Source organism: Chiloscyllium plagiosum, unplaced genomic scaffold (assembly GCF_037043375.1).
Source record: "Chiloscyllium plagiosum isolate Xiang-an unplaced genomic scaffold, Cpla_swu_hap1 HiC_scaffold_10, whole genome shotgun sequence".
Classification (NCBI taxonomy): Eukaryota; Metazoa; Chordata; class Chondrichthyes; order Orectolobiformes; family Hemiscylliidae; genus Chiloscyllium; species Chiloscyllium plagiosum.
The window spans coordinates 101,675,695-101,698,341 of record NW_028270148.1 but is presented as its reverse complement, the minus strand read 5'-3'; the positions used below and the strand labels follow the sequence as shown (position 1 = coordinate 101,698,341).

At 48.4% G+C, this 22,647-nt stretch overlaps 1 protein-coding gene across 1 annotated transcript in view; it reads right to left on the bottom strand.

The window, feature by feature from the left end:
* Positions 1-22,647, bottom strand: part of LOC122553050 (sodium/potassium/calcium exchanger 3) — a 392,739-nt gene that overhangs the window by 111,673 nt on the left and 258,419 nt on the right. Inside the window, exon 4 of the mRNA XM_087991604.1 lies at positions 19,322-19,396. Within this exon, the coding sequence (XP_087847730.1) occupies positions 19,322-19,396 (75 nt within the window). The remainder of the gene's footprint in view (positions 1-19,321; positions 19,397-22,647) is intronic.

The window sequence follows — 22,647 nt, the reverse complement described above, 5'->3', positions numbered from 1 at the left end:
ATATGGCTGGATCTGTGTTTTTTGATGTGAATTCATTAGAAGCTGTAGCAAACGGTTGCTTAAAGGGATAATGCCAGGAAAGAAAATGCATCGTCAAACATTTCTTTAAAATTCCAGGGACATGGAAGAGGTTACTTAATGTCATTATGATGATTTCACATGGGGGTGATACAACTTGCAGACTGTGTCAAACAAATGGGAAACAGGTCTCTTTGAGATTTGTTTTAATGCCTAGTAATGAGACAAAGGCATTTATCCTACCTAACAGCTGGAGAGGAATCATATCTCGTGGGTTAATAGTGTTGCTCCAAGCAATCCAATTGCTGAGCTCCCTGATAAACTCAACAATCTGTCCCACAATGATTTAACCAAGCAGACACTGAAAACAACTGCAAACCTCTGAAAAAGGAGCGATGTATTTTTTCAGAATGCAACAGAAACCAAACAGTTACCTTGCTCAACAAGAGCCAAAACAAAATACTGCGGATGCTGAAGATCCGAAATAAAAACTGGAGCAACTCAGCACGTCTCACAATATCTGTGCAGAGAGAGAAACCAAGTTAATGTCTTTCGACTTTTCTTGGGAACCTCCTTTTTGCATGGGTTTTATGGCTGCTTCCACATATATATTTGAAGGCGGAGGGTTAGCAGTAAAACGAAGCATCTCCTTTCGGCTCATCCCTAACCTGTCTCCCATATTACAGTAGGCAGGACAAGCACAGTCAGTCCACGTAAAGCCACTTCCTGTTCTTACACCAATACCTTTGACATCTCCTGAGGATCTGACTACACCCTCAACATCCCCTCTCTTGACCTTTCCACTAACCCTAAATTGTCAGACTGCTCATCTGATATCCAGCAGAACGTTCCTCAATTCAGTGTTGGGAAGGCCAAAGGCCATTGCCTTTGGGTCCCGTCACACCCTCCACTCCCTCACCATCAATTCCATCCCTCTCCGCACCACTGTTTCAGGCTGAAGAAGCCTGTTGGTAAGCCCGGTGTCACACTCAGCTCTGTGATTAGTGTCCACACTGAGATGTCCTGTTCCACCTCTAACTATGACTGAGTTTAACTCTGCCTCTGCTCTTCTGCTAAAGTCCACACCCATGTCTTTGTCATCTCAAGACTTAACTATTCCAAGAGTTGGTCTCCCACATTCTACCTTCCATACACCTCGGAGATATCCACATTTCAGTAATGGGGATCCCTTGAACATTTCCAATATTAGTCACTCCATCATTGATGGTCCTGTCCTCAGCTGCCTGGGCCCGAAGCACTGGAATTTTCAGACCTCCACTTCTCCTGCTCCTCTCTCACCTCCTTAACAACCTACCTTTGAGCAAACCTTTGGTCATCCAATCAATTCTCTCCAAAAATGGCTTGATTTCACATATTTTTCATAATGCATCTGTGAAGTTCCATATGAATGCAAATAATTGTTGTAATCCACATAATAAAAGCAGTCAGTCAATTAGGCTTGGATTTTAAAAATCTGGAACTAATAATGACCATGAATCCATTGTCAATTGTCAGAAAACTCCATCTGGTTCACTAATATTCCTTAGGGAGGGAAACTGTCATCCCTACCTCTTCTGGCAATGTGACTGTCTCTTAACTGCCATCTGGGGAATTAGGGATGGGCAATAAATGTTGGCCTAGTCAGTGATGGATCAGTGGTGCTGGAAGAGCACAGCAATTCAGGCAGCATCCGAGGACAGGCAAAATCGACGTTTCGGGCAAAAGCCCTTTTTACCTAGTCAGTGATGTCCACATCCCATGAATGAATAAAAAAAATTAGTGCAAAGTAAGATTCCTCAGGTTTTATTTAATTGCTTAACACTCAGCTCTCTGTTAAACTTATTTTCCTATTTACTTGATGAGTGATAATGCAATGAAGTGAGAATTGTGAAGTTTCAGGAAATGTTGGGGATAACACCATGTTCACAATATTTAAGTTTAATACACAGAAAATCATAAATTGTTTGTATTAATAAACATTCCTGAAGAAGGGCTTATGCCCGAAACGTCGATTCTCCTGCTCCTTGGATGCTGCCTGACCTGCTGCGCTTTTCCAGCAACATGTTTTTCAGCTCTGATCTCCAGCATCTGCAGTCCTCACTTTCTCCTGTATTAATAAACATTGAGTCATTCGTTTGGGATTGCCGAATTAAATGCCACCGAGACGTACGGTCCATACAGACAGAGTGTGGTAACCTTTTACCCCCTCAGTTGGAGCTGGACTGAGATCCAGGCAGCATGCTCACATTTCCAAATTCATTAATGGACTCATTAATCCACTTTCTCAATAAGCTGTTATAACACATGTCCACAACAGATGGGAACTGAACCCAGGCCTCCTGGCTCAGAGATATGGACAAAAACACTGCAGCACAACAGCCCTGCACTCAAAGTTGGAAAATATTTTCTAATTAACCTGTTCAGAGATTCTCCTCCAGAGCACAAGTGACTTGAACCTTAGCCAAGATTTGATTTGATTTATTTATTGCCATGTGTATCGTGTTTCAGCACACACTGAAAAGTGTTGTAGAGTGTGGCCAATCTCTTAAAACACAGGGGGGGGAAAAAGACAAAACAGCACAATGGCTCAGTGGTTAGCATTGCTGCCTCACAGTGCCAGGAACCCGGGTTCAGTTCCTGCCTTGGGCAATTGTCTGTGTGGAATTTGCACATTCTCCCCATTTTGTGCTGGTTTGATCCGGTTTGCTCCCACAGTTGAAAGATGTGCAGGCCAGGTGAATTGGCCATGCTAAATTGTCCACAGAGTCCAGGATGTGTAGGTTAGGGGAGCATTCGTCAGGGGTAAATATAGGATCATAAGGTCGGGGAATGGGTCTGGGTGGGTTACTTTTGGGAGGGTCGGTGTGGACTTGTTGGGCCAAAGGGCCTGTTTCCAGACTGTAGGGAATCTATGAAAACACAGAATATAAAAGCCAAAAAATAAAGAAAAATGTGTCCAACTTCACAGTTCTTCTTGTTAAGTGCTTATCCATGGGCCATGGGTCAGGAGGCCAATACGAGTCCCCACTGCCACAGAAACAAAAGTTGCCCCCTCTTTGGCATGATCACACCTCCACTGTCACCCTTGCTGCTGAATTCTCAGTGGACATCGCCAATGCAGACACTGTTAATGCTGCTGGGTACCGTACTGGCCCAAACTCAATTCCACTGCGGACCCTGAGTCCATTTCAGGCCCATCACACTGATGCAGCCACGTGCTAATGATGCCAGGTCTCATAGTGAGTGCAAACTCATGCCACCGCCACATCCATGAAACGTCGCTGGCACAGACATTGCCAGGAATCCAAACTCGTCTCCACCGCAGCATCCATGAGTCGGCGCTGGGACCACCTTGACAATGCAGAAGCTGCCGGGAACCTGAACTCACCTCTGACTTTGCTGCCACAGGTTTGCAATGCCAAGCCACTCCAGTCCCCGTGGCCAAGCAAACTCCAATACCTCCTACTGATCCCACTCCAGTCACCCCTGCCAGGTCCACTTCAGTTCACGGTGCGGGGCTCACTCCAGTTCGTGCCACGGGGACCATTCCAATCCATGCTGCAGGACCCTTACCAGTCCGCACTCTGCCACCCACTCCAGTCCTGTGCTGCCAGCCCCACTCCAGTCCGTGCTCTGCCGGGCCCAATCCAGTCCCTGCTCTGCTGGGTCCACTCCAGTCTGTGCTTCCGGGCCCACTCCAGTCCATGCTGCCAGGTCCACTCCAGTTCCTGTTCTGCTCAGCCCACTCCAGTCAATGCTCTGCCGGGCCCAATCCAGTCCCTGCTCTGCTGCGCCCACTCCAGTCCCTACTCTGCTGGGCCCACTCCAGTCCCTGCTCTGCTGGGTCCACTCCAGTCTGTGCTTCCGGGCCCACTCCAGTCCATGCTGCCAGGTCCACTCCAGTTCCTGTTCTGCTCAGCCCACTCCAGTCAATGCTCTGCCGGGCCCAATCCAGTCCCTACTCTGCTGCGCCCACTCCAGTCCCTGCTCTGCCAGGTCTACTCCAGTCTGTGCTCTGCCAGGCCTATGCCAGTCCACGCTACGAGGCCCATTCCAGTCCCTGCTCTGCTGGGCCCACTCCAGTCTGTGCTCTGCCAGGCCTATGCCAGTCCACGCTACGAGGCCCATTCCAGTCCCTGCTCTGCTGGGCCCACTCCAGTCTGTGCTCTGCCAGGCCTATGCCAGTCCACGCTACGAGGCCCATTCCAGTCTCAGCTCTGCTGGATCCACTCCAGTCTGTGCTTCCGGGCCCACTCCAGTCCATGCTACCAGGCCCACTCCAGCCCATGCTGCTGGGCCCACTCCAGTCCGTGCTCTGCCAGGCCCACTCCAGTCCGTGCTCTGCCAGGCCCACTCCAGTCCATGCTGCCAGGCCCACTCCAGTCCATGTTCTGCCAGGCCCACTCCAGTCCATGCTGCCGGGCCCACTCCAGTCCACGCTCTGCCAGGCCCACTCCAGTCCATGCTGCCAGGCCCACTCCAGTCCGTGCTCTGCCAGGCCCACTCCAGTCCATGCTGCCAGGTCCACTCCAGTCCCTGCACTGCCGGGCCCACTCCAGTCCATGTTCTGCCGGGCCCACTCCAGTCCATGTTCTGCCGGGCCCACTCCAGTCCATGCTACCAGGCCCACTCCAGCCCATGCTGCTGGGCCCACTCCAGTCCGTGCTCTGCCAGGCCCACTCCAGTCCATGCTGCCGGGCCCACTCCAGTCCACGCTCTGCCAGGCCCACTCCAGTCCATGCTGCCGGGCCCACTCCAGTCCACGCTCTGCCAGGCCCACTCCAGCCCATGCTGCTGGGCCCACTCCAGTCCGTGCTCTGCCAGGCCCACTCCAGTCCATGCTGCCGGGCCCACTCCAGTCCACGCTCTGCCAGGCCCACTCCAGTCCATGCTGCCGGGCCCACTCCAGTCCACGCTCTGCCAGGCCCACTCCAGTCCATGCTGCCGGGCCCACTCCAGTCCATGCTCTGCCAGGTCCACTCCAGTCCACGCTCTGCCAGGCCCACTCCAGTCCATGCTGCCGGGCCCACTCCAGTCCATGCTCTGCCAGGTCCACTCCAGTCCACGCTCTGCCAGGCCCACTCCAGTCCATGCTGCCGGGCCCACTCCAGTCCATGCTCTGCCGGGCCCACTCCAGTCCATGCTCTTCCGGGCCCACTCCAGTCCCTGCTCTGCCGGGCCGACTCCAGTCCGTGCTCTGCCAGGCCCACTCCAGTCCACGTTCTGCCAGGCCCACTCCAGTCCACGCTCTGCCGGGCACACTCCAGTCCGTGCTCTGCCGGGCCCACTCCAGTCCGTGCTGCCCCGTCCACTCCAGTCCGTGCTACCCCATCCACTCCAGTCCGTGCTGCTGGTCCCACTTCAGTCCGCATTCTGCCAGGCCCACTCCAGTCCATGCTGCTAGGTCCACTCCAGTCCCTGCACTGCCGGGCCCACTCCAGTCCGTGCTGCTGGGCCCACTCCAGTCCCTGCTCTGCCGGGCCCACTCCAGTCCGTGCTGTTGGTCCCACTCCAGTCCCTGCACTGCTGGGCCCACTCCAGTCCGTGCTGACGCGACCACTCCAGTCCCTGTTCTGCCAGGTCCACTCCAGTCCCTGCTCTGCCGGGTCCACTCCAGTCCCTGCTCTGCCGGGTCCACTCCAGTCCGTGCTACCGGGCCCACTCCAGCCCATGCTGTCACGTCCACTCCAGTCCACGCTCTGCCAGCTCCACTCCAGTCCGTGCTACTGGGACCATTCCAGTCCGTGCTGCAGGGCTCAATCCAGTCCATGTTCTGCCAGGTGCACTCCAGTCTCTGCTCTGCCAGGTCCACTCCAATCCATGCACTCCAGTCCATGCTGCTGGTCCCACTCCAGTCTGCGTTCTGCCATGCCCACTCCAGTCCATGCTGCCAGGTTCACTCAAGTCCCTGCACTGCTAGGCCCACTCCAGTCCATGTTCTGCCGCGACCACTCCAGTCCACGCTCTGCCAGGCCCACTCCAGTCCGTGCTCTGCCAGGCCCACTCCAGTCCATGCTGCCGGGCCCACTCCAGTCCACGCTCTGCCAGGCCCACTCCAGTCCATGCTGCCGGGCCCACTCCAGTCCACGCTCTGCCAGGCCCACTCCAGCCCATGCTGCTGGGCCCACTCCAGTCCATGCTGCCGGGCCCACTCCAGTCCATGTTCTGCCAGGTCCACTCCAGTCCACGCTCTGCCAGGCCCACTCCAGTCCATGCTGCCGGGCCCACTCCAGTCCATGCTCTGCCAGGTCCACTCCAGTCCACGCTCTGCCAGGCCCACTCCAGTCCATGCTGCCGGGCCCACTCCAGTCCATGCTCTGCCGGGCCCACTCCAGTCCATGCTCTGCCGGGCCCACTCCAGTCCCTGCTCTGCTGGGCCGACTCCAGTCCGTGCTCTGCCAGGCCCACTCCAGTCCACGTTCTGCCAGGCCCACTCCAGTCCACGCTCTGCCGGGCACACTCCAGTCCCTGCTCTGCCGGGCCCACTCCAGTCCGTGCTGCTGGGCCCACTCCAGTCCCTGCTCTGCCGGGCCCACTCCAGTCTGTGCTGCTGGGCCCACTCCAGTCCCTGCACTGCCGGGCTCACTCCAGTCTGTGCTGCTGGGCCCACTCCAGTCCCTGCTCTGCCGGGCCCACTCCAGTCCGTGCTGCTGGGCCCACTCCAGTCCACGTTCTGCAGGGCCCACTCCAGTCCCTGATCTGCCGGGCCCACTCCAGTCTGTGCTGCTGGGCCCACTCCAGTCCCTGCTCTGCCGGGCCCACTCCAGTCCGTGCTGCCACGTCTACTCCAGTGCACGCTCTGACAGGTCCACTCCAGTCCGTGCTACCGCGCCCACTCTAGTCCATGTTCTGCCGGGCCCACTCCAGTCCACGCTCTGCCAGGCCCACTCCAGTCCATATTCTGCCGTGCCCACTCCAGTCCGTGCTCTGCCGGGCCTACTCCATTCCGTTCTGCTGGGCCCACTCTAGTCCGTGCTGTCGGGCCCACTCTAGTCTGTGCTGTCGGGCCCATTCCAGTCCGTGCTGTCGGGCCCACTCTAGTCCGTGCTGTCGGGCCCATTCCAGTCCGTGCTGTCGGGCCCATTCCAGTCCGTGCTGTCGGGCCCACTCTAGTCCGTGCTGTCGGGCCCATTCCAGTCCGTGCTGTCAGGGCCCATTCCAGTCCGTGCTGTCGGGCCCACTCTAGTCCGTGCTGTCGGGCCCATTCCAGTCCATGCTGTCGGGCCCACTCTAGTCCGTGCTGTCGGGCCCATTCCAGTCCGTGCTGTCGGGCCCATTCCAGTCCGTGCTGTCGGGCCCACTCTAGTCCGTGCTGTCGGGCCCATTCCAGTCCGTGCTGTCGGGCCCACTCTAGTCCGTGCTGTCGGGCCCACTTGCTGCCACCGATGTCTTTGCTGCGACTGAGCTCTTCACGAAGAGGTAAATGAAATAAAGTCGTGAGGTAGTGACATTACCACTGTGCTACAGGACCACCTGTAGTCACAGTGTGTCCTTGGATTATGTTCTTGAATGGAATATCTAGTCATTTTCCTCAATCATCAGTTCAGAGATGTTAGTTACATGTGTATTTTCCTGATCAGCCTGTTCAGAAGTGTTAGCTTACACCTCTTGAATGGGTGGTACTTGAACATGGGACACCTAGCTCAGAGGCGGGGATACTACCACTGTGCCATGAGACTCCCAGTTAAAGTTGAAATGAAAATATCCTTTTCCTGCCAGCAGGTGTGCCTGCCAGATTTGGAAACAGGTTCAGTGAAATAAGATTGGTTTAGCGAATCGGTGACATCTTGTGTCAGGAGGTAGAAAATGCTGCATTTCTGTACATAAGGCCTTCCACATTCCCAATTGTGAGCCAAAGGGCTTCAAGCTAATTAAATACTTTTGTCCTGGAAACACAGTTTGCGTGTAGGAGAACGCAGTCTCCCGCACACAATAGTATGGTTCCATAAATGTAACTTGTATTTATTGATCACCTCCAGATAATACGTCTGCCTGACAGCATCGATAGAAAGAGAAACAGTTGACATTGAGTCCAGTGATGGTCCTTCAGAACCTGACACGAAATGTTAACTCTGCTTTTCTCACTTCAGACCTGCTGAATTTCTCTAGCACTTTCTGTTTTTGTTTCAGATTTCCAGCACCCACAGTTCTTTGCTTCATTAAGTGGGTGGCACGGTGGCTCAGTGGTTAGCACTGCTGCCTCACAGCACCACGGACCTGGGTTCGATTCCTGCCTTGGGCGACTGTCTGTGTGGAGTTTGCACATTCTCCCCGTGTCTGCGTGGGTTTCCTCCGGGTGCTCCGGTTTCCTCCCACAGTCCAAAATGTGCAGGTTAGGTGAATTGGCCATGCTAAATTGTCCATACTGTTAGATGCATTAGTCAGGGGTAAATATAGAGGGGTGGGTTGCTTTCTGGAGGGTCGGTGTGGACTTACTGGCCTGTTTCCATACTGTAGGGAATCTAATCTAAAACAGCCTTAAGTGCCTCACAAAAGAGTTATCAAGGAATTCAAATGATGTCAAGTGATATTGGGACAGGCAGGCAAAAGGTTGGCTGAATAGATAGGTTTTCTGGAACAGCTTCAAGGAGGTGAGAAAGGCAGGGAGGTATAAAGTGGGAGGGATAGCGTCCAGGGCCCAGGAAACTAAAGACAGTTCTACACACAAAGGATGGCAGATATTTGGAACTTTCTTCCACAAACTGTACAAAAAAACCCAAAAGATTTGTGGATGTAAGGCAGGTGTATGGAGTTAGGCCACAGGTCAGCCATGGTCTCACAGAATGGTAGTATGGGCTTGAAGGGTTGAATGACCAACTCCTGTTCAGTATTGTGGGATGTTGTAGCTGAGAGTGCAGACAGGGCCTTGGATTTGTACCACACCTGACAGTGCGTCAATCTCTCAGTATAGCAGTGAAGTGACAGCGTCTATCCAAAACCTGTCATCACAGACAGGAGTGCTACCACTGAGCCAAGAATTATAATTCAAACCAATAGGTACCTCTTCTAATATTAATAAAACTCGAGTAAGAAATGTGATATTGAAGTTAATGCAAGAGGAAATAATTTGCTGGTTGGTTGAAACAAGGCAGGGGAATAAAAGGGGTGTTCACTCATAGGATGTGGGTGTCACTGTCAAGGCCAGTAATCATTTCCCATTCTGAATTACCCCCAAGACCAGCTGTGCTCGTGCAACAGGCAAAATGCTCTCCCTTTGCGCTGTCCAATTCAATGATCAGATATGGATTGCCAAGCATTGATCTCTGATTTCCGAATCCCATCCCTGTTGACGGTGACACTGTGTGGATTAATCCCACAGGACTGTGGGGAACCAGGGATATGACAGTCTTACAAACCTTTTATAAAACATGGTTACTAATAACGCTGACCAAGGTGTGTGAAAAGGCTGTGGGCTGTGGTGTGATAACACGCACATACACACATACATACACATATACACACACATGCACACACACATGCATACACACACATGCACATGCATGAACATGCGCACACACATACACTCACGCATGAACACGCACGTGCGCGCACACACACATTAAAATATAAGGAGGGAAGAAATTGTAAAGTGAAAATAAAATTAATTCGGTCTAAGATACTGGGGCCACAACATTCAAACTTATTTCTAACCTGTTAAAGTAAACCACCTGAACAAAAAATTGTCAGTGTTCTGAATTATGATCATTGACTGAATCTTTAATTAAATATAGAAAGTTTCAGACTCGATTGAGTCATACAGCATGGAAACAGACCCTTCAGTCCAACCAATCCATGCCAACTATAATCCCAAATTTAACTTGTCCCACCTGCCTGCACTTGGCCCATATCCCTCCAAACATTTCTTATTCATGTACTTATTCAAATGTTTTTTAAATGTTGTAACTGTATTCCCATCCACCACTTCCTCTCATTCCACATACGGACTAATCTCTGGTTAAACAAAATTGCCCCTCATGTCCTTTTAAAATCTTTTTCCTCTCACCATCCAAATATGCTCCCCTAGTCTTGAAATCGCCCAGCGTAGGTAAAGACACTTGCCAGTCACCTTATCTATGCCCCTCATGATTTGAATAACCTCTCGACCTCCTACACTCCAGTGAGGAAAGTCCCAGCCTATCCAGCCTCTCTCTATAACGCAAACCTTCCATTCCAGCAACATTCTGGTAACAGGACGGGAACAGGAGGAGTCCACAATCTTGTTCTGCCCTTCAGTTAGATCATGCCTGATCTGTAATGTAACTCCGTCTATCCTCCTTGGTTCTGTAAATCCTTACATTAAAAAAAAACTACATATTCCAGATTTTGATTTTTCAATTGACCTACAGCCCCACCAGAAATGAAATGCTTAAGGTTAGCAACAGGCTCAACTCAGAGCCAACAGCAGCTGAGTTATCATTTAAAGTGAAGGGAAGCAACACAAACCAGCATCTAAACAGTGAGACACTAAACATTGTCCATACTGCTTTCTATAAACCAATGTAAGAAATTGGCCTTGAGTAATTAGCCAATTCTGCGAAAACAGACCGAAAACAAGGGTGCGTTGACAGCGTTGGCTCAGGTAGTGCATAAAGAAACTTATGTGAAACATAGTTAAAAATCACACAACACCAGGTTATAGTCCAACAGGTTTAATTGGAAGCACACTAGCTTTCGGAGCGACGCTCCTTCATCAGGTGGTTGGCAGTGCTCTGAAAGCTAGTGCTTCCAATTAAACCTGTTGGACTACAACCTGGTGTTGTGTGATTTTTAACTTTGTACACCCCAGTCCAAAACCGGCACCTCCATATGCGGAACATAAACACCAGCGCAGCCCTGTTAGTCTGAACGCACTACGTTCTGTGTTGTGAAATATATGCAACTTAATATGATCCCCGTTCACTGGTGACCTTCAGGTCCGATCACGAATATCAATTTTCTCAGTGTCAATTCTGGCAAAAAGAGTCTTATCATGCTAGGATTTACAAACAACAATCATAAAGTCTTCAGGCGACTCTTCATCTTTTAAAGCTTTGAAAGCACAATGGCCCATATTAATGTAATTAAATTAGGCAAGAATACACTATTCCCCTGATGGATGGTCGCTAATGCTGCCTGTCATGGTTGGGAAATAATATTTCACATCTAATTAACTGCATCCCTCTTCTTTCCAACTGATTTGATCCTCATCCATCAAGTTGTGCTGCCCCTTTCATTCTGGCTCTGCCCTGCTTATACCTCACCTCCTGCAAAAGGTCTGTCCTGGAGATGTTTACATCCCACTGTGTTTATACCCACAGTTTGCATTCTCCATGCTGTGCCCCTTGTTTGCGGCCTTTGACAGTTTTCACCCTTCGTGAGGTGCTGGCTCCACAATTTTTTTTGAGAGATAGTTTGAAAGGGGTAATTTTTAAAAAGATTTGTTTTAAAATAATTTTCATACGTACGCACAGCTGTGGGTTCTTTGGGTGCAACTGGAAAGTAGGGGCAGGGACAGGCCAGGCACACGCTCAATCGTTAAGATGGTAAGATGGAGGAGCTCACATAGGCCATTCAGCCGATTGAATCTGCTTCACCAATCAATCAGATTATGGCTGATCTGATAACCGTAGAAACCCTAAAAATGCAGAGATAGACGATTTGGCCTGCACCTCTGAAGAGCACCCCACCCAGACCCACACCGCCACCTCTGCGTGGGGCTTTTACCATGGCTAACCCACCTAGCCTGCACAGCTTTGGACTGTGGGAGGAAACCCAGGCAGACAGTGCATACTTCACATAGACAGTTGCCCGAGGGTAGAATTGAACCCATGTCCCTGGCACTGTGAGGCAGCAGTGCTAACCACTGAGTCACTGTGCCGCCCTACTCCAATTTCCTGCCTTTTGCCCATAACCCTTGAACCCCTTATCGATTAAAAATTGGTCTATCTCAGCTTTGACACTCAGCACTACCTCAGCACTTAACCATCTAGCCTTGCATGGAACTGGTGGAGGCTGGTACAACTACAGCATTTAAAAGACATCTGGATGGGTACATGAATAGGAAGGGTTTAGAGGGATATGGGCCAAATACCGGCAAATGGGACGAGGTTAGTTTAGGATATGTGGCCAAGTTGCACCAAAGGGACTGTTTCCGTGCTGAACCTCGCTATGACAACCCACTGTGGTGTGAAATTCCACAGATTCACTACCCTCCAAGAGAATAAATTCCTCCTCATCTCCACCTTTAAATGTGTGCCCTTATTCTGAGATGATGTCCTCTGATCCTGGGCTCTCTGGATATTAAGCTGGAGCTGCATTTTTAATCTGCCAACCTTCTGACGCCAAATCAAGACAACTCGGACTGGCAGAGCCTGGCAGGAATGCTACAATCTGACTGGCTGACCTTTATCTCCTTAACTTGTGGGCGGCACGGTGGCATGTGGGCGGCACGGTGGCACAGTGGTTAGCACTGCTGCCTCGCAGCGCCAGAGACCCGGGTTCAATTCCCGCCTCAGGTGACTGACTGTGTGGAGTTTGCACGTTCTCCCCGTGTCTGCGTGGGTTTCCTCCGGGAGCTCCGGTTTCCTCCCACAGTCACAAAGATGTGCAGGTTAGGTGAATTGGCCATACTAAATTGTCCGTAATGTTAGGTAAGGGGTAAATGTAGGGGTATGGGTGGTTTGCGCTTCGGCGGGTCGGTGTGGACTTGTTGGGCCGAAGGGCCTGTTTCCACACTGTAAAGTAATCTAAAAAAAATCTAAAAACTGGCACATGGTTCCCTTTTGTGTTCTTTTCCATCACTGAATATTCTAAGACAGTTCACTCAAAATACTGGTGTCTGTCATTAGCATTGAGTACAGGAGTTGGGACATCATGTCACAGTTGCACAAGACATTGGTAAGGCCGCACTGGAGTACTGCATACAATTCTGGTCACCCCTGCCAGGGGAAGAAAGTTAGCAGAAAAGATTGACAAGAATGTTACCGCGACTGGAAGGTTTGAGTTATAAGGAAAGGCTGGATAGGCTAGAACTTTGGGAGGATGGAACGTGACGAATCATGAGAGGCATGGATAGGATAGACAGACAAGGTCTTTTCCCCAGGGTAAGGGAGTCAAAAACTAGAGGGCATAGGTTTAAGGTGAGAAGGGAAAGATTTAAAAGGGACCTGAGAGACAACCTATTCACACAGAGGGTGGTGCGTGTATGGAACGAGCTGCCAATGCAAGGTACAATTATAACATTTAAAAGTCATTTGGACAGGTACACAAATTGGGAAGGTTTAGAGGGATATGGGGCCAAATGCAAGAAAATGGGATTTGTTCAGTTTGGGAACCTGGGCATGGAGGAGTTGGGCCAAAGGATCTCTTTCCATGCTGTTAAACGAACATTGCCTAGCTGTGAAATGCTGTCCCTCTATGGAGCTGAGTAAGGACACTGCTGGCTATTGAAGGGCTGCTGGAAAAGAGAAGTGACATACATCTGTAGGCAGAGGATAAACCGGGGGCAAGAGGCTTTGGCAGTTTTTCTGTAAAAAGCGATGAGCAAAATGGGCGACACACTGGTTTGCACACAGCGCTGCTGATTGTCTTACATCCCAGTGAGTTCTGGGCACAGCTTAATGCTGCTGGATTACATCAGGATGCACAGCATCTCCCCTGATAATCTTCTCTCTGCTGTCTTACTGGAGGCACTAACCCAGTTATTTCAGTCACAGCGAACAAACAACTGCAGGGACTGGAGATCTGAAACCCAGCAAGTCGGCCTGCATCGTGGAGAGGAAAACAGAGATAACGTTCGAGTGTTGTACTTCTTCTTTAGCAGTTAGCGTTAAAAATCATACAACACCAGGTTATAGTCCCAACTATAGATTAGATTATTCCCTACAGTGTGGAAACAGGCCCTTCAGCGCAACAAGTCCACACCGACCCTCCGAAGAGTAACCCTCCTAGGCCCATTTCCCTCTGACTGATGCAACTAACACTCTGGACAATTTAATATGGCCAATTCACCTAACCTGCACGTCTTTGGACTGTAGGAGGAAACCCATGCAGAGAATGTGCAAACTCCACACAGACAGTTGCCCACGGCTGGAATTGAACCTGGGACACTGGTGCTGTGAGGCAGTAGTGCTAACCACTGAGCCACCGTGCCGCCCTTAGGTGAAGGAGCAGCGCTCCGAAAGCTAGTACTTCCAAATAAACCTGTTGAGACTATAGCCTGGTGTTGTGTGATTTTTTAACTTTGTCCATCCCTGTTCAATACTGGCACCTCCACATCATCAGTTAAAGCAGCAAGGAAAAGCTGATGACAAGGATTGGGGGTGAGGGGGGAGGGTGGGAGAGAAGTGAGCAAATAAGTGGAGAGGGAGCCCACAGAAAGCGAGAAATGGTTAGGCAGACAAAGGGATTGTTGATGGTCAGCCAGGGAAAAAGAGAGGTGATAATGAGGACTATAACGAGTTTGAAGATAAAATTGTCTGCACTGAAGGCAATCCATTCATGACAGGACCTGGGGTATGGGGGTAGGTTAAGGACAAGGAATCGGGGTGTTTGCGCTCTGAAACTGTTAAACTCGATATTGAGTGCGGAAGGCTGTTAGATTTCTAAGTGGAAGATGATGCTCTATTTCTCCTGCCTGCACTGGGTTTCACTGAAGCACTCCAGCAAGCCTAATACAGTAATATTTATTTCAGGCTGTTTTGAAGAATTACACAGCGTCATTTCAGGGCCATAATTAACATTAAAGAAATTGGAAAAAGTCAGAAAGACCTTTCCATTAACTGCGATTGGGGGAGGGTAGACCACCAATCTGTCTGCGGGCCTCTGTACAGAATGGCAGAGCTGGTGTGATTTTTAATAAAGGCCAGAACATTATGTTGTTTAAATTAAAATGTTTGACTCTCTTGCTGAAATGTAGGTGCATGTTTCTTCCAGGGAACACTGAATGTCTGAATGTCATTAATTCAAAGGTCAATTGCAATTTGGGCAGTAGATTCCTCTGCTTTCCAATATCTGACTTGGTTTCTTTGCATTCTTTTATAAAAAGACAGAAGAAAATAAAAATCACTGAAAATCACTGGAGCAGCTGAAATATGGTGACAGATTTCTGCCTCAGTTCTATATAAATAATTCTGCATAATATGTACACACTGCTGTGGGCTCTGTGGGTGCAACTGGAACGTAGAGGCAGGGACAGGCCAGGGATTCCTGGTACACGCTCAATTGTTAAGAGCATAAGATGTAGGAGCTCACGTAGGCCACTCAGCCCATTGAATCTGCTTCACCAATCAATCAGATTATGGCTGATCTGATAACCTTAGAAACCCTAAAAACATTTATGATGGAAGATGTAACAGTTAAACATCCACACTTGCAGTTCTGCTTGGCTGTGACACAATTAGATGGCGCTGTTACAGGAGTTTCAATGTTAAATGTAGCATCCAGCCTATCACATCAAGCTCAGTGGTAAATAGTCACGTGCAAGGGTTTGAAATCTGAAGTAGCATAATTTTGTATGCCTTTTTGTGAAAATCTTCTGCATATTTTTCCTCTGCTTTCAATAGATTTATACAACATATGTTCTTTTCATATGTTGTTCACTCTTTGTCAGTGATGCATGTTTGTGGACATGGTATCAATCAAGCAGACTGCTTTGTCCTGGAGGGTGCCAAGCTTCTTGAGTATTGACAGAGCTGTACCCAGTCAGGTGGGGATATTCTATCTCATTCCTGACTTGTGCCTTGTAGATGATGGACAGGCTTTGGGGAGTCAGGAGGAGGGTTACTCACTGCAGGATTCCTAGCGTCTGATCTGCTCTTGCAGTCACTGTGTTTATTTGGCCAGTTCAAATCAGTTTCTGGTCAACGGTACCTCCTAGGATGGTGACAGTGTGGTATTCAGTGATGGTAATGCCATTGAATGTCAAAGGGCGATGTTTAGATTGTCTTCTACTGGAGATGGTCACTGGTAGGCACTTGTATGGCATGAATGTTACTTGTCGCTTCCAGTCCAAGCCTGGATATGAAGGTTCAGAAAAGATTTACCAGGATGTTGTCAAGAGTGGAAGGTTTGAATTATAAGGAGAGGCTGGATAGGCTGGGACCTTTTCCACTGGAGCGTAGGAGGTTGAGGGGTGTCCTTGTCGAGGTTTATAAAATCATGAGGGGCACAGATAAGGTGAATAGCAAAGGTCTTTTCCCTAGGTTGAGGGAGTTCAAAACTAGGGTGCATAGTTTTAAGGTGAGAGGAAAAAGTTTTGAAAAGGTCACAAGGGGCAACGTTTTTACACAGAGGGTGGTACGTATGTGGAGTGAACTGCCAGAGGAAGTCGTGGATGTAGGTACAATGTCAATGTTTGAAAGGCATTTGGATAAGTACACCAGTAGGAAAGCTTTGGAAGGAAATGGGCCAAATGCAGGCAAGTGGGACTAATTTAATTTGGGAGCATGGTCGGCACGGACTAGTTAGACCGCAGGGTCTATTTCTGTGCTGTATGACTGATTCAGCACCTAAGGTTACGCAAATAGCGCTGAATATTGGGTATGCTGAGGATATATGATGTGATAGCGGTGTGTTAGGGTTGAATTGGAGTCTGAGTTGCTCTGGCAACATGAATTTTACTTGAGGCCTGAAGCTGTGGAGAGTGACAGTACAGGTTCCAACATTTTCCCATTACATGGCTGACCAGGGATCTCTCCTGCTCCTGTCACCTCCACTGATGCGTGTTCAAAGGATTTACAGGTTTGACTGTGTTATGAATGGGAGTCGAACTGGGAGCTTCTCTCTCCAAAGCAGGGACCATAAGACTTAGGAGCAGAAATTAGGCCATTCAGCCCATCGAGTCTGCTCCACCATTCAGTCATGGCTGATACATTTCACAACTCCATTCTTCTGCCTTCTCCCGTAACCCTTGATCCTCTTGATACTCAAGAACCTATCTATCTCAGTCTTAAATGTACTCAATATATTTGTCAGATGAAATGTACTGCTATCAGAGTATTGTAGCATTGCTGGTGTCATTTTTGGCTCAATACTCATTGTAAAATGGTGACCGCAATTTCCCTTCCCACATGGTTAAAGATACCCTCCAACGCATCTCATCCACATCCCGCACCTCCGCCCTCAGACCCCAACCGTAACAAGGACAGAACCCCCTTGGTGCTCCCCTTCCACCCTAGCAACCTTTGCATAAACCAAATCATCCGCCGACATTTCCAACACCTCCAAAAAACCCACCACAAGGGATATATTTCCCTCCCCACCCCTTTCCGCCTTCCGCAAAGACTGTTCCCTCCGTGACTACCTGGTCAGGTCCACGCCCCCCAATAACCCACCCTCCCCTCCTGGCACCTTCCCCTGCCACCGCAGGAATTGCAAAACCTGCACCCACACCTCCTCCCTCACCTCCATCCAAGGCCTTAAAGGAGCCTTCCACATCCATCAAAGTTTTACCTGCACATCCACTAATCTCATTTATTGTATCTGTTGGTCCTGATGCGGTCTCCTCTACATTGGGGAGACTGGACGCCTCCGAGCAGAGCGCTTTAGGGAACATCTCCGGGACACCCGCACCAATCAACCCCACTGCCCTGTGGCCCAACATTTCAACTCCCCTCCCACTCTGCCGAGGACATGGAGGTGCTGGGCCTCCTTCACCGCTGCTCCCTCACCACCAGACGCCTGGAGGAAGAACGCCTCATCTTCCGCCTCGGAACACTTCAATCCCAGGGCATCAATGTGGACTTCAACAGTTTCCTCATTTCCCCTTTCCCCACCTCACACTAGTTCCAAACTTCCAGCTCAGCAGTGATCCCATGACTTGTCCTACCTGCCTATCTCCTTTTCCACCTATCCACTCCACCCTCTCCTCCCTGACCAATCACCTTCATCCCCTCCCCCACTCGCCTATTGTACTCTATGCTACTTTCTCCTCACCCCCACCCTCCTCTCATTTATCTCTCCACCCTTCAGGCTCTCTGCCTGTATTCCTGATGAAGGGCTTTTGCCTGAAAAGTCGATTTTGCTGCTCCTCGGGTGCTGCCTGAACTGCTGTGCTCTTCCAGCACCACTAATCCAGAATCTGGTTTCCAGCATCTGCAGTCATTGTTTTTACCTTGTAAAATGGTGAACAAGGCAGCTTCTAACATAGGTGCAAATTACTGCAGGTATTGGAATCTGAACTGAAAACAACGAATGCTGGAGATCAGAGCGGGTCAGACGTCTAGGTGACTCTTCATCAGAGCTGGCAGCTTCTAGGTGATGAGACATCAGCTCTCAGCTCTCTTCTCTGATCCAGAAGATGACCCAATTACTGTCCACTTAAATGTCTGGGTAGGACTTAATGTGATGGGCAGTCTCTAAAAGAGCTTTCCCAGGCAGTGAGCAAGACGACTCCAGGTTCCATTAAGCCCTGCCCATTGTGTCTGAGGTCGTGCTGTAGTATTTATAATCCCCACCGGAGGGCGGAAGGGTGCACTTACAAGGTGACCTTTTTTAGATTAGATTCCCTACAGTGCGGAAACAGACCCTTCGGCCCAACAAGTCCACACCGATCCTCTGATGAGTAACCCACCCAGACCCATTTCCCTCTGACTAATGCACCTAACATATGGGCAATTTTGCATGGCTAATTCATCTGACCTGCACATCTTTGGATTGTGGGAGGAAACTGGAGCACCTGGAGCAAACCCACACAGACACAGGGAGAATGTGCAAACTCCACACAGACAGTCTGCCCGAGGCTGGAATCGAACCTGAGACCCTGGAGGCAGCTGTGAGGCAGCAGTGCTAACCACTGAGCAACCATGCCACCCCACCATGGCCTTTTCCATTATGAACATGGGTATCCAAAACTATGTGCAGTTGCAAGTTGTTTTTAAAATCTTCATGGATAAGAATAGATTGATGGGTAAACTAAGATTATCTGCAATGGACACCAAAAAATGTTTTTAAAGAAATCTTCACTATCACAAAGACATAGGAAGAACAACCATTATTTTGAATATGTCTGCCCGATTCCCTCCATTATTGCTTCCCTTCCAGCACAATTATAAGCTCTGATGGTCTAAAATATTAGTCAAGGCAATTGAGCTGTCTCTATTGAGATCACCTTTGCTCAACGCTGCATGTTTTTAGTTTGCAATTCACAGAAAGGATTAATCAGTCAGAGCACAAAGCCATTATTTTGTACTCATCTGTTATCGGTAATTATCAATTACAAATTCAATTGACAGTGAAAACATTACACACAGTCTGACAATAACTGTAAACACTTGCACAATGCCTTACTCTCTGAGAATCAGCATGGATAATAGGCAGCACCTACCTCACAGATTTTGTCTAATGAAGGAACAAAGTAGTCATCGCAGACAATTGCCAGAGCGTAGAACATGTACATGGTCTGTGGGAGAAAGAAAGAGGTTGAAAGGAATTGTTTAAACCACATGTGTTGTATCTTCCACTGAAACAATGACACTGTACAGATACAGTTATGTAAGAGCGTGGGCATAGCTCCTGATCAAACCTCTTCCGAACAGAACAATTTGTTCTTTAATCACGCTTAGTGGTAAGAAATGGTTAGCTATCAGATGTCATTAGTTATTGCATTTCCATCAGTCAAAATGAAACACTTTACTTCGTAGTGTAAATGACAGCTCCAATTAATAAACAATTAATTTTGGCGGAACAGACTCGATGGGTCTATTCTATGACCCGACAAGTTTGGACTTAAGGGGAGATGATAGTGTAGTGGTATTGTTACTGGGTGAACAAGCCACTGGGTTCAAACCTCGCCACTGCAAACTTGATGCAATTTACACACAATTAATCAACAAAAATATGGAATTTGAAGCTAGTCTCGGTAATGAGGAGCATCATCCAAAATTGCAAAAACTCATATGGTTCATTAATTCGTGAGGGAAGAAAAGCTGGCATTATCTGATTAGGCCTACAAGTGAATCTGGAAATGCAGCAATGTCGTTGTCTCTTAACTGCCCTCTGAAATGGCTGAGAAATCAATTAGGGATGGGCAACAAACACCTGTCAGCAACACTTTAACAAGATAGACCATCACTGTGAGTACGGTACCTGTTCACTTTGAGGGATACCACCTCACGTTGAAACTTTCGCAATACTACATGGAGCTCACGCAACGAAATGGCTTTATGTTAAACTCACCCTTGTTCCACAACCCTAAGTATTCTTGCCTAACAAAATGCCAGCGATCTCAATTTTAATACCTTGTTGACCCTTGACCTCAGCTTCCCTCCCTGGCTGAAGTCCAGATTTCCACTGCCTTGGTGTGAAGTATTGCTTCCTGCCACCGAACCCCCTGGCTCCAAGACAAACCTCAAACTTCATCTGCTCAAACTCTCCTGTGGATAACACAGTCCCAGATCATATGGTTAAATAGACAGACGTTACATTAAACATAGGATCAATCCTGAGACTCTAAAACAGGCCTGAATTTTGGGTTCTGTCTTTAACTTTTCTATATCACTTAATTATTGTTATGCTTCTTGGCACTCAGATTCATAGAGTACAGCATGGAAACAGACCCTTTGGTCCAACTCGTTCATGCCGACCAGATATTCTAAATCAATCTGATCCCACTTGCCAGCACTTGGCCCATATCCCTCTAAACCCTTCCTATCTATATACCCATCCAGATGCCTGTTAGATGTTGTAATTATACCAGCCTCCACCACTTCCTCAGGCAGTTCGTTCCATACACGCACCACCCTCTGCGTTAAAAGGTTGCCCCTCAGGTCCCATTTAAGTCTTTCCCCTCTCAGCTTAAACCTATGCCTTCTAGTTTTGGACTCCCCTACCCTGGGAAAAAGACTTGGCTATTTATCCTATTTATGCCCCTCATGATTTTATCAACTTCTATAAGGTCATCCCTTAAGGTATCTATTTTTATTTTGACAGGACCATTGTGTTGAGTGAGAATTTTCTGGGGATATGCATTGTTGTGATAGGATAACTATGCTGTATGACCTATTTCCCAGCACGAGAAGAAAAATTCTTGTCATAGCCTATATTTCAGCTGCTCTGCTTAGGGTTAACCTCGCTGAAACATTGTCCCTAATTAAAATCAACGGCATTTACAAATGAATTAATATCATTCTGATCACTGCTGTCTCTTAGACTGAAAAATAATGGTGTTGGTGGACCTTGGCAACCCAACATTAATACTTGTATAAGTATTAATGCTAATCTGAATTTCTCTAATGCTAATTTATATGTTTGTATATTTGAATACCTGACTGTCCTTGAGTGTACTGCCGTACAGTATGATTTATGGACTTGTATGAACAAATCAGCGTGGCGGTTTGAGGGAGAGGGAGAACAGAATGAAAAACAATTCCAGCCTCTTATTGTTCATCGCCACATGGCAATTAGTGAGGGACGGGTCAAGAATTTTCTTTTCAATGTATTGATCAACGAAATAGGTCATGGGCTTTCATAGTTAGGGAATTACAAAGGGCCAGCTCAATAAAAATCTACCGATACCTATAGTAATGATCCAGTTCCATACACTGTTCAACACTGGTTCGCCATTTAATCTGGGAATATCTTCACATTGCATTGTACCCCCTTCCATCTTGAATTCAGAAAACTCCTTTATCACAAGGGATCAATTCTGATTAAGTAGCCAGTGAAATATAGGTCAGTTTTAACTACATTCCCATTTTATTGCCTGTAGTCTTGAAGTCCTCAGATGAGATTGTATTTCCCTCGCCTTTTCATTAGTCTAGCTCATAATATTTGCTATATCTAACTAGCATTACTTTAACACGGTCTGATCCTGAATGAGATTGGTGACATATCGACGCTCCATTCACAAGACTGAATGACCATAGTAAGGCGACGATGCAGATGATTGGCTCAAGTGTTATGCTAATCTGAATTTCTATAATGCTAATTTATATGTTTGCATATTTGTATTCCTGCTGTCCTTGGAAGTAATGCCACATTTGCTTGCCACATGGATTTTGAAAAGCTTTGCTTTGTTATCTATGTGGTGTTTATTATAATTTAAACATGCAGGAGGGTATGTCAGAAGTAATACCAGGAACACCTAAAAACGGGGTGTCAAGTGATAGATCTAAGTGATCCCACAACCAATGGATCTGCAGTCCCGCCAGATCTAGTCGTGAATAAACAACTCACTGGAGGAGGAGAAGGCTCCACAAGTAGCCCCACCCTCAATGACAAGGGAGTCAGCACAAAAAATAAGGCTGACGTTTTAAAAAAATCCCGACAGCCCAACAACTCCACACAACAGCAATCCGCCCTATCACCCCACACCCACCCTTGACTAATGCATCTAACCTACACATCCCTGAACACTCTGGACAATTTAGCATGGCCAATTCACCTAACCTGCACATCTTTGAACTATGGGAGGAAACTGGAGCAAACTCACGCAGACATGGAGAGAATGTGCAAACTCCACACAGACAGTCGCCCAAGGTTGAAATTGAATCTGGGTTCCTGGTACTGTGAGGCAGCAGTGCTAACCACTGAGCCATCTTACCACAACATTCTTCAGCCAGACATGTCAAGCAGATGATGCATTTCTGCTGCCTCCAAAGATCCCAGATACCAGTCTCCAGACAATTTAATTCAGTCCACATGATAGCAAAT